Source organism: Trachemys scripta, chromosome 15, assembly GCF_013100865.1.
Source record: "Trachemys scripta elegans isolate TJP31775 chromosome 15, CAS_Tse_1.0, whole genome shotgun sequence".
In the NCBI taxonomy this organism is placed as follows: domain Eukaryota; kingdom Metazoa; phylum Chordata; order Testudines; family Emydidae; genus Trachemys; species Trachemys scripta.
Window position 1 is genome coordinate 23,811,334 of NC_048312.1, and position 12,553 is coordinate 23,823,886.

Here is a 12,553-nt window from a genome sequence, read left to right on the forward strand (position 1 = left end):
TTTTGTGTGTGGGTATAGGGGATTAGACTCTCAAATTTACACAAAACTTGCTAAGACATTTCATGAAGAAACAAACTCAGGATAGTTCTGAGGGAGTTTCAGTCTGCCGCCCTCTGGCCACCGCAGTAGTGGTGGGGAATCTTAGCGAGGCGAGGCTGAGCTTTGAAGGCTCCAGTGCTGGTGTCAGAAAAGCTATCCAAGAAAATCAACTGTTGCGTTTCAACCTCTTGCTTTGAGTATTTGGTCTGCAAGTTTCCATGGCGATTCACTGCAAACAAATGTTTCATTTCCCCCTTCCAATGCCCCAAAGCGCAGTCTGGCTAGATCCAGGCAGTCGCTAGCAAACTTTCTGGTGCTCTCCACATGCACCTGGTAGGTTTCTCTCCATATCTGAAGAAGTGCTAGAGACGGGAGCTCTGGCAGGTTTTCATGCACTCCAACTTTCCTAGGCTCTGCTTGTGACCCCTATTAATCCTAATCCCCCAGCCCCTCACTCTTGGCCTCACTCTCAAGCAGCCTCCAAGAAGCACTGCTACAACACTAGCTAATCCCCTTCTCAGCAGAGTCTTGGCACCTCCTCTTCAAGCTCCCCTGCCATCTGGTTAATAGACTGCCTTGACGGTGTGGTCTCTTCCAAATCTTCCATCTGCCACCTACCCAGAGGAGGAGGAAGAATCGGGGGAGGGGAGAGGTAGGGGATTAGGGCATTCCCAGGATGTGGTTTAGACCATGCCTGGGTTCTTAGAAACACGTGTGCTGGCAAAAAGCCACCTGGTTTAGTGACGTGTTCCATGCACAAGTAGTGGAAGCACATGTTCCCTTCCCGGCCCTGCTCCCTGAATGCACAGAGGCTGTGAGAATGGTGCTGGCTGACTCCGCTCAGGCAAGCCACCCCACTTGTCTCCCCGCAGAATGAGGAGGGGAACGATGAGGCCGAAGAGTCTGAGGACGACTTTGAGGAGATGAACCTCTCCCTCCTCTCCGCTCGCCACTTCCCACGCAAGGCCAGCCAGACCAGCATCTTCCTCCAGGAGTGGGACATCCCCTTCGAGCAGCTGGAGATCGGAGAGCTGATCGGCAAAGGGCGCTTCGGCCAGGTGTTCCATGGGCGCTGGCACGGCGAGGTGGCCATACGCCTCATCGACATCGAGAGGGACAACGAGGACCAGCTGAAGGCCTTCAAGCGGGAGGTGATGGCCTACAGGCAGACGCGGCACGAGAACGTGGTGCTGTTCATGGGGGCCTGCATGAGCCCTCCCCACCTCGCCATCATCACTAGGTAAGCTGTGGGCTCTGCCACCAAGCTGGGCAGCTGTCGCTAATCCATTAAAGAACGTGCGGGGCAGGCCGTCAAAGCTATGTTGTAGCCCGGGCAGTCACAGTGAGGAGCTGGGCTCTCTTTGCCTTATAACACAGGGCATTGCCTTCTCCAGGCTGAGTTGCTGGAGACGATGCTTTGGCACACCAGAGAGAGGCCTGGGCACTTGGAACCTGTATATGTGGCTGTGATGTCTGAGACCAGAGGTTCTGGAGGCTCTAGCATCCTCTGGGACACATGCCTCTCTTCTTCAGGAACCAAAGATCTAGGGATCAGTTCTGCTTGCATAGGAGTTGATGGCTAAAGTCTGGCTGATGTAATTGACAGCAAGGAGCCTGCCATTGGTATGTTACAGCTGTCTGTAGGTGCCTCTAGAGGCAGTTACAACTGACCTCCTTGGACAACTGAAATGCCCAGTATAGATTATGCTGATTAGCGCCTTGGAAAGGCTTCTGAATTTGGTCATGAGCGAGAAGTGCTGTTGGCTTGAACTAGGAGGGACGTTACACGCTTTGGGCGTGAATGTGTCAGCGTAGCTCTCTAAATGCAATTGATGGAATTGCTGCGCTATCCGCTTGACTGGGGTGTGAAGCCAAGTGACAACGGTTTCTGAAAACTAGCATACGAATGGTGCTTCTCTGCTGGGAATGGGTCTAATTATGTAAGCTAGTTGAATACGTGGTGGTTTGCCACTGTGTAAGGACAACAGACTGCCTACAGGTTCTACAGATGACTTGGTGCTTTGCTGGTGCTGTGAAATATTTGCAACCATCTGTTTCAAGGGTCTGCTGGGTTTGAAGGTCCCCGCACCCCCATGGGGAGCAGTAGACAGCAGTTTTTAATAGTGAGCATGGCAGAGTTTCCTGGGCCATCTCCTGAGGGCAATGCCTCAGGAGCGTATGACAGGGCCTTAAGTAATTACAATGAAAGCTAGCAAATACTGCGTATCTGGGTTCCCCTGTAATGCTGTGCGAGCCATCACGGAAAGGGTCCAACTTAGAAACAGGGAAAATAATCACCCTATAATATTTAACCAATAGTTACATGGTCAATGGTCAAGTTATGACATGCGTGGGCAGTTACACAATTATTGGTGCCCAGACTGGATCAGTTTCTTCACCCTAGCAGAGAGGCAGGTGGTAGCCAGTCTCTAGACAATAATAATACATTTATGTAGCACTTTACATGTTCAAGGCACCGTACAGACATTAACCAATGAATCCTCACAATGTCCCCAAGAAATAGGTCTGTACATATTGTTCCCATGTAGCAGATGGGAGAACTGAGGCATGGAGGTGAAGTAATGTGCACAAGGCCATACAACAAGTCAGTAGCAGAGTCAGGATTAGAACTCAGGATCTCCTGACTCCCAACCCTGTGCTTATTTCCCCAGACCTCACTGCCCACAGCTGCAAAAAAAAGGAGGGCACAAGAATGGATGCACTTGTTATAGGCACCTGCTAGAAAGGATTCTGCCCTGAAAACCTGGTCCAAGTTGTCCACTTTCCTCTCCTACCCCTTACCCAATGGTCACCTAATCTCACTGTGCAACAAGATTAAAGAATTTGTCATCTTATTGGACGACTTCCGTCATATGACAAGCTCCACAAGGCTGCTCTGTTAGCAGGCAGCACTTGGGGCTTCAGCATTAAATCTTTCCACAGGCTAAATTATCATTGAAAAGTTCCTGCAAGGTGAGGCTACATTTCCAGACTTCTCTTGGCAGAATTTCAAAACCCCAGAATTTCAAAACGCGCTGACGTTGGAAAGCTTCATAGAGCCATTAGCCGTGAAATATTTCATCATCCCTTTCCCGATCTCCCTTGAAATGGTCCATTCCCAGATTGACTGATCCCAGTTCAATTGAATCAGGCATTGGGGAGAAGGGGTTCTTGCTGGCTCATTTAAAGTGCTGCCCCTAATGTAAGGCCAGGAGAGGCAGACACCGTATTACATGTGCCAGTACTACTGTTATCAATTGCTGCTCTTGCTCTGTTGAATTAAGTTGTCGTTTGCCTCAGCATTCTATCTTTCTAAGACATGGTTTTCAGGTGGCTTGAGTATTTCCCAGGGAAGAGGAAGAGAAGAATTCTTCAGGGCAATCCAAAGAGCAAGGGAGGTACACCTGGAGCAGGGTACAACAGAGAGGGAAAACTCGGAGTGAATATTGGGTATAGTTTCTTCGAAGTGAGACTTTGGACTCCTCCCGATTGCTTGGGACACCACAGATTAAACAACATACTGTAGGGAACAGTCCCGCACTGGCCCTTGGAGGATAGTCTAGATCTCAAATGTCTGTGGTTTCCATTTGACCCTAGAGAGGCCTCCAGTTCTGGATGATAAGGAGGAGACTCGGGCAGGCGAGGGGCCTCTGTGGTCCTCCTTGATGTCTCCCACCTGGAGTTGTCACTGTGGATTGCTGAGGGGTGGGTTCTTTGCAACCTTTGCTGATGCTGGATGTGTGCGGCGAGCCAGCCCCAAGCCCATGCAGCACTTGTGGCCCATTGGACCCCCTCAGAATAGGGCTGATGGAAGACAGATGCAATGCCTAGTCTTTCGGCTGGCACTCTGCATTGGGGGGACTTACCTGCAATGCAGCACTTACTTTGAAGTCAGAGGGGCAGCTCGAATGTGCTGCCGTTCAAGGTACAGAGGGTTGCAGAAACAGAAAAAGCCCCAGAAGTTGGTGAGTTGGCTCTAATGACATCTCTAATTTAGTTGGGGGGAGTTGTCTCTTTCCCCAGTGGCAAGTGATGAAAGCAGGGTTGGCTTTAATCCACAGATGGTATAAAAATCATCTTTGGGACATGAAAAATAAATGCCTTTTTTTTTTTGCCTGGAATAATCCTCATAAACCCTGGCAGTGAAGTTAAACTGGATTTCAGCTCTCTGACCTGTTAGCGAGTACTGAGTCAAAAATTAAAAACCCATGTTGATCCATTTCTGTAGTGTCCAAAGCCAGGCTGGTGTGTTACATTGCATGGAATCGACCGTTCCAATCACTGGTGGATGTGGCCTGTGTCCGTTGCCCCTTTGAGACAAATACAGTTGAATGAAGCCCTTTGGATGAGTATTTGCACAGCATTTAGATTCCATTTAATATCAGGACTCATGTAATATTTTTCTAGCTGCAAAACATTTTCTGTCCTAATGCCTTTTTATGTAATCCCAGCAAGGTGCTGTTTTTGACATCTTGACAAAATAAATATGTGCACTGTGGTAGCTTGATGCATTAATATTGGGTCTGGAGAGCTTTCGGATCTGCTTTTTCCCATATGTTTTCAGTCCTTTTTAAGGTCAAAGTACAGCTTTATTGGATTGCTCTAAATAGAACTGATGTCCCTCATGTCTGCCAGCACCGAATGCTTCTGGAACTGACGTTACTCTGTGCACAAACGAGGCTGAATTGGTTTGTACGGCTGGTTTTTAAATCACAACTGGAACCATTTTTTGTTTTCTGCTGCTTGTAATGGTACTGGATGGTGGAGTGCTCCAGCGCCCTTTTGCGATGTGCTCTGTAAATGTCCTGTATTAGGACTGGGCTGGCTAGTTTGGGAAGGTGTGGGGGGAGGGATGCGGGGGAGGAAGATTCGCAGATGAATCCCAGTGAATTTTCGTTCAAATCCTAGATTTAATCATATTTGTAACACACCCATTATTTCCTCCATTGCTTCCAGACTTCTCTGTTCTCTTGCCCGTTCCTCTCCATATTGGGTCCCTCTCCAGGATCTGGATGGAGGCTTAGGGGGGCCCTGGCTATGGAATCACTGGCATCACATGACACAGGAGTGGGGCTTGTTAAGGAATGAATCTGAATGACCGAGGGCAGTCACAAAGCTTGGGAGAACTGGCTTTCATCTGCAAGCTCCTGACACTTCAGCCCTTGCTGTCTGAGCTGCCGCTCCCCATGGCTTCATGCAGACATTGGGAAGGGCGGGGGAGGATCTGAGCCTCGAGGGACCCTGCACGGGGAGGACTTGCAAGGGCTGGAGCAGTTGCTCATGATGGGTTCAGTCGGAGAGGAAAGCTCTGTGTCATTGCCAGGGCGATTCTGTTCACCCTGCCTCCTTTATGGGTCTGGACAGAAGGTTTGGTGGTCCATGGTGTCAAATGGCACAGAGGGGCCCAGCCAGATTAGTCAGTGGGCTGGAGGCAGGGCCGGCTCCAGGGTTTTGGCCGCCCCAAGCAGCCAAAACAAAGACAAAACAAAACAAAACAAAACAAAAAGCTGCGATCGCAATCACGATCTGCGGTGGCAATTCGGCGGGAGGTCCTTCGCTCCCAGGCGGAGTGAGGGACCGTCCGCCAAATTGCCGCCTAATACCTGGAGGTGACGCCCCTCTCCGGAGCAGCCGCCCCAAGCACCTGCTTGAGAAGCTTGCGTGTGCATGGTGGGGGTGGGGGCCTGTGTGAATTACCTCGTGTGCATGGCGGGGTGGGGCCCAATGTGTTGCATTGCGGGGGCAGGGACCTACATGATACCTGCATGTATTTTGACTCCTGGCCCCTAAAAAGGAAACTAGCATCAATGGGAAAACGCTTCACCTGATAAAGTATCCGATCCAATCAGAGCCATTGATTTTAGTGCCGGGCTCATTAATACAATCAGGAGACTGGGTTGTGTAGCCTAAATCTGCCTTTCCCCAGTCCTGTTTGGGTTAGGTTTAGAGCGGGTATCATCCTTAATAGCAACATAATATTTGTGATCTCTGTGCAGCAGGTTTACCCTTCGTAGGCAAAGAGACAAGGTTTTATTTCTTCTTTTAACAGGCTTACCTAGGAGTAAATACAGTTCTTGCTGTGGCCTTCGGGGAGCGAGTAGACGGTGCATTCAGGAAGGGGTTGAGGCACAGCGCTTGGCTCGGGGGATGTTAGTTGGATAACTCTACTTGCCACTTGGGGCTCATTAAAGATGAAATCAGTTGAAAAATTCTGAATTTCCTAACCTGATTCCCACATCTAAGCAGCCCGGTGGTGACTGGCGGGGCAGTGTTTGCAGGGATATGCAGAACTCCAGGGCACAGGCTGTAGGGTTGCACAGCTGACCGGACCATTAAAAGTCCAGTTGGTGGTGCAGCGGGGCTAAGGCAGGCTCCTTGCCTGCCGTGGTGCCATGCAGCTCTCGGAAGCAGCGGCATGTCCCACCTCCGGCTCCTACATGTAGGGGCAGCCAGGGGGCTCGGCACAGTGCCCCCCCTGCAAGTGCTGGGTCTGCAGCTCCCATTGGCTGGGAACCGCGGCCAATGGGAACTGCAGGGGTGGCGCCTGCGGATGGGGCAGCACGCAATGCCACCTGGCCGCACCTCTGCATGGGAGCCGGAGGGGGGACATGCTGCTGCTCCCGGGAGCTGCTTGAGGTGAGTGCCGCCTGAAGACTGCACCCCTGGCCCTCTCCTGCACCCCAACCCCCTGCCCCAGCCCTGATCCCCCTCCTGCACTCCAACCCCTCGGTCCCAGCCCCGAGCACCTTCTTTCACCCCAAACCCCTCATCCCCAGCCCCACCCCAGAGCCTGCACCTCTGGCCGGAGCCCTCATCCCTTCCCCTGCGCCCCAACCCCCTGCCCCAGCCCTGATCCCCCTCCCACCCTCTGAACCCCTCGATCCCAGCCCAGAGCACCCTCCTACACCCCAAGCCCCTCATCCCCAACCCCACACCAGAGCCTGCACCCCCAGCCAGAGCCCTCACACACCCCTACACCCCAATGCCCTGCCCCAGCCCTGACCCCCCTCCGAACCCCTTGGTTCCAGCCTGGAGCACCCTCCTACACCCCAAGCCCCTCATCGCCAGCCCCACCGCAGAGTCTGCACCCCCAGCCGGAACCTGACCCTCCCCCTGCACTCCTGCCCCAACCCGGAGCCCCCTCCCGCACCCTGAACTCTTAATTTGTGGCCCCACCCCTGAACCTGCACCACCAACCCAGAGCCCATAACCCCTCCCACACCCCAACTCCCTGCCTCAGCCTGGAGCCCCCTCCCATACTCCAAATGGCTCAGCTCCACCCCCCAGCCCAGAGCCCCCTCCTGCACCCCAAGCCCCTCGTCTCTGGTCCCACACCACAGCCCACACCCCCAGCCAGAACCCTCACCCCCTCTCACATCCCAACCCACTGCCTCAGTCCAGAGACCCCTCCTGCACCCTGAACTCCAAACTGGCCCCACACCCTCAGCCAGAGCCCTCACCCCTTCCCACATCCCAGCCCGCTGAGCCAGCCCGGTGAAAATGAGCGAGTGAGTGAGGGTGGGGAGAGCGAGTGACAGAGGGATGGGGGATGGAGTGAGCGGGAGCAGGCGCAGAGCCTCAGAGGAGGGGCCGGGGGCGAGGCAAGGGTGTTCGGTTTTGTACGAGAAGAAAGTTGGCAACCCTAACAGGCTGTCATCCATAGAGTGTGGATTGGCTTCAACAGGCCTCCATTAGCACTTCCCTCACAGAACCATCGCCTCTAGACACAGGCAACTCCAGGTGACTGCCAGTTGCTGTTTAAAAAGCCCCCTTTTCCTCCTGATCACACGGTGTTTCCCACTGAGGAAGGAAACGTTTCTCTACATTTGAAAACAAACGTCTCCAAGCTATTAAAGAAATCTCTGCTTCCAGCCCCTCATTTTCCAACCCAGCGTTCAGAGCACTCCGCTTCCTAGCAGGGAGCATCAGCAGAGCAACGAAATCTTCCAGTGCAAGACACAAGGAAGAAGTTGTGTGTGTGTGTCTGTACGTTTTCTATAGCCTGTGTGTGGGTGTCGTTCCAAGGTCAGCAGAAAGGTCTCTCCTCCCTCACCCAGACACCCTTGTCTGGGGGACATTTCAGTACCAAACCAGGCAAGCTCTGTGCACATGTGACATTGCAAAATACAGTAGCTACTACAGCCTAGGGTGCTTTTATCAGACCATTTCACTGCTGGGGAACAGGCCTGGAGAAGTTAAGTGATTTGCCTATGAACAGATTGTATGTCAGTGGTAGAGACTGACTCAGTTCTATGCTTTAGCTTCTAGACCGGGGTAGTCAATAGGTGGGCCATGGGCCAAATCCGGACCTCCAGACGCTTCTGAAAGGACCCTGAAATCTTGTTATTTACTTATTATTGTTGTTGTTGTTTTTTTATGATTTTCTCTGACCAAGAGATTTGGACCTTGACAAAAAGTAATTGGCTATTCCTATTCTCGACTATCCTACTTCTCTCCATGTTTCCTGAAATGTCTCTGAATACAACTGGTCTAACAAGACAGCCCTATTACCCACATAGGAAAGGAATTATACTCGGTTGTTTCATGTAAGCACCAGCATTTTGATTTGACACCTCTCAGAAGCAATGTGGTGGTAATTCCTACGAGCGTTTCCATCAGAGCTGCTAATAGATTTTCCCGGAGGTAATGAGCAGTGTGGACATTTAACATTCATCTTAATTTGACATTAGCAAGAATGAGTGGGAGCCAGAGTGTCCCGAGTGCTGCATAATAGATGGTGTGAAACCACAAAAGAGAAACAGCATCAAACTCCTCAGCCCTGTGGAACTGAAGGATTTTTTAAAAAAATCTTTATACTGCAGATGAAAAATTCCAAGTTCCTTTTGCAGGCTTTGAAAGAGAGAGCCTGCAGCGTGAAATCCTTAACACGACCGCACCACAAATACACAGAACATTCGCTAGGAAGGGTTGTCTAGTGGTGAGAGTGGGGGGTAGGATGGAGAGAGGTGCTGGCCATTGGGATCCTGCTGAACTCTGCCACTGACCTTCACGGGTGACCTCAGGCAAGTCACTTCACTTCTCCATTCCTCCATGTGTCAGCACTTACTTATCCCACAAGGGGGTTGGGAATCCTGATTAATCCTTAAAAGGACAAGGCATCAGTATACGATGATGGTAATGACAATTGTATTGGCTCCAGCCGTCACTGAAGAAGGGAGGGTCGCAGGAGTTACAGAGCTGTAGGACCAAGTTCTAGGTTCTTCTAGTCAAAAAGAGGAGATGTGAATATCTATTGTTCCCTTTTCATTCTGTGTCTCATTAAGCCTTGACCGTAAAGCTACGGGGAAATATCATATTTGTGCACACTGAAGCCTTTTTGAGAATCTAACAATCTCCCCAGCTTTGAAAACTGCTTGCGGGAGAGAAAAAGGCTTTGAGCCGTCGATCTTTTATGTAGAAAATATGAGAGTTGGGCCAAAGTTTGCTGAGCCCTTCTAACTCCCCTTGGCTTGTGTGGGAGCTGCAGGTGCATAGCATGTCTGAAAACAAGCCCACTTGTATTTAGGAGCCAGCTATAGGCACCCAGGTTTGAAACTTTTAACCTTAGACTCTTCAGGCCTATGTACCAGTGTAGATCCAGAACCGCTCCAGATTTACAGCAGAGTAACGGAGAGCAGATTTGACTGCTGCTTGTGTTTCTGTCAAAGACTGCATGGCATAAGGAATTAAAGGGTGGTGTCTCCCGATTCATAGTCCAGGAGCACCCACAATGTGGGAGGACAACCCAAGAGAGCACTGAAGAGCAATAATAAGTAAATCTGAAAATACAGAATGATAGAAGAAGGATTTACAGAGGCGTCTTTCGCCAGTGGGACTGCCAGCACGTTTTACGTTCGAGAGAGCAGCCCCATCACGCTCTCATGGTGGTGGTGGTGGTGGTGGTTCTGAGGGAACTGAGGCACGTGGAAGTGAAGCAAGTTGCCCAAAGGCAGACCGTGAACGGCAGAGCTGGGAAAGGGAATCCCGCCTCCCGGCCTTGTGCTCTAATTACACATCTTCCATTTCACTGCGGCGGTGGCAGGGATTTTCAAGGGAGTTTAAGGGAACGAGATTCCCAAATCCCAGTGGATTTCGGTGCTGTGACAGTTCTTGGGGTACCCAGGACTGTGAGTCACCTCATTACCTCCTGCCTCCAATTAATCTTTCTTGTGTTAGCTGGATGTCAGCTCCTACCACCAGCAGCCTTTCAGCCACTCAGGCACTCTCCTCTGGGCTCTGCCCCACCCAGCTTCACTTTACAGGGTAACAATAGATGCACTCCACTCCCTGAACCTCTTTGAGGAGTTTCCCTATGATATCCAGCCCCTGTCACTGGCTCCGCACAGAAATTCCAGCTCCTCTGCCCCAAAGGTGCAGTGTACCCCAGTGCACCAGCTTTGCCTTAAACCACCGTGCCTGTACACCGCACAGCACTTGGGAGCACTTGTAATAACACAAGAGAAGGTTTATTTACAAACACGTAGAGGTTCCGCTAGAAACAAGAGAGAGTTGTGGAAACAAATGGTTACAATACAAAACACAATCATAAAACACAAACCTGGGTCTACACTTCCTTATCTCATAAAGTAGACCTCCCCTCCCAAAGTTCAGTCTATTGCAGAGCTGGCTGGTTTCTCAAGAACCAGGATCCAAACGTTCATGAAAGCATCCCCGTTCCCCTTAGTGAATAGATACAGAGTGCTTCTCCCTCCCCTGCTTTGTACTGAAAACAGCCTGTTGTTTCTATTCACAGGCAGGGCAAACCGTTTTTTGTACCCTCCGGTTGTTTTGGTTGTTTGTTGCCGCTGATGGTTTCCCATCCCAAGCCTTAGTAGTGCTTAAACCAACCAGTTGAGCCTTGCATTGCATCACCATCCAAACAGGGCAGGGTAACAACTCCCTCTTGCCCGAATGGGCCACCACTGAGACACATCTCCTGGTGGCTAGTTTTTACTCCCAGTCCCTGCAGCATACTTTCAATATAAATACATTATTCCTTAAATACTACCCGCACAGACCTCTTGTGAGGATTATGAATGTTGACAAGTTACAAGCTTCCTGAAGATACCTCACATGTTACTCTTCATGGATGAATATCCTGTAAGACGTGTTTGGTGGAGTGAGTTTGTCCGCTCTGAGATGAGAGACATCTGCAAAGAACTGGGGACCCTTTACCAAGGGGTCACTGTCACGGGTGCCTCTCTTCATTCAGCTCCTTTGAAAATCCCAGCCCAAATGCAGACCCATGCCCATTTTGCTCAGCGCTTTGGTTGCACTTTGACCATGCTGAGAAGCACGTGACCCGTGAACTGGATTTTGAAAGTAACTTTTTAAATGACACTCATATTCCAGAATCCACTAACGGTGGTATCCCACCTGACTACACAAAAACATGGCACAGTATGTCATAGGGGCTGGAACTAGAAATGCTGGGGGTGCTGCTGCACCCCCTGGCTGGAAGTGGTTTAATCCTACACAAGGTTTACAGTTTGGTTCATTGGCTCTCAGCACCCCCACCATAAAAACTGGTCCAGCCCCCCGGGCCACATTGGAGTCTGTAAACAAGTTTCTCTCCTGGTGCCTTCAGTAATGCTGATTAAATAATCCTAGAAGGAAGTGTAGTGTTTAAACCTTCAACATTTTGATGAAATATTAAACACAACCATTTTCCGTCAAGCAGGATGGAAGTGGGTTTACATTCTCTTACCCTGGGCTCCCACGCTAGCCTTGTCACTAATGATGTCTCTCTTTGTAGAAAGATGGCAGTCAGCTCAAAAAAGCCAATCAGAATTAAGGATCTTAGGCTCAGGTACTTCTTACTGTTTCTCAATTAATTATGGATGCACCCTAGAAATATCAGAAGACCCAGACCTCCTTCTCATAGGTGACTTATCAAGTAAACCGCCAAAGATGAAAAGAGTATTTGCTGTGTTCTTCCCTCATGGCAAAGCAAACATGTTTTAATGACATGGAAATCATTATGCACCACTAATTAGCCGTCGGGATGGGAGGCTGAGTGACGGAAAGAAGATCCCATAAAGTATTTCAGTAGCATCTCATCCAACTTCCATGCACGGCATGGCTAGGCGGTAACCTTGATAGGCTTTATTCTGAGGCCTGTCATCAAGAATCCCATGAGTCGGAGTCAATAAAAAAAAAATCACAGGAGATTTTTTCAAGAGTTATGGGCATTAACCCTTTCTTCCCTAGGCTGGACAGTGCCTATTTTAAACGCCCAAGTAATATCAACCGAGCGATTGATACTTTCACTTCCTAGCAGGAGCAAAAAGTGGGGGCTTGTCCTTTAACTCAGGCTTTCCAGGATGGAAGTTTTGGGATTTCAATAACCGTTCTGAGCAGCAGCGCTAGTCCTGTGGGATACTCTTGTGGAAGTGATTTAGGAAGAACACTCCACCTTTTTTTAAGGTATACAAGTAAAACTGGAGGCGATTGGCTAAATTGATTATATATTGCAAACCCGGTGCTTAGACTCCCTGCAACCTGAACTGCAAAT

At 50.2% G+C, this 12,553-nt stretch overlaps 1 protein-coding gene across 1 annotated transcript in view; it reads left to right on the forward strand.

Moving 5' to 3' along the window:
• KSR2 (kinase suppressor of ras 2) overlaps window positions 1–12,553 on the forward strand; it is a 288,408-nt gene that overhangs the window by 211,586 nt on the left and 64,269 nt on the right. Inside the window, exon 15 of the mRNA XM_034791563.1 lies at window positions 912–1,279. Coding sequence (XP_034647454.1) covers window positions 912–1,279 — 368 coding nt within the window. The remainder of the gene's footprint in view (window positions 1–911; window positions 1,280–12,553) is intronic.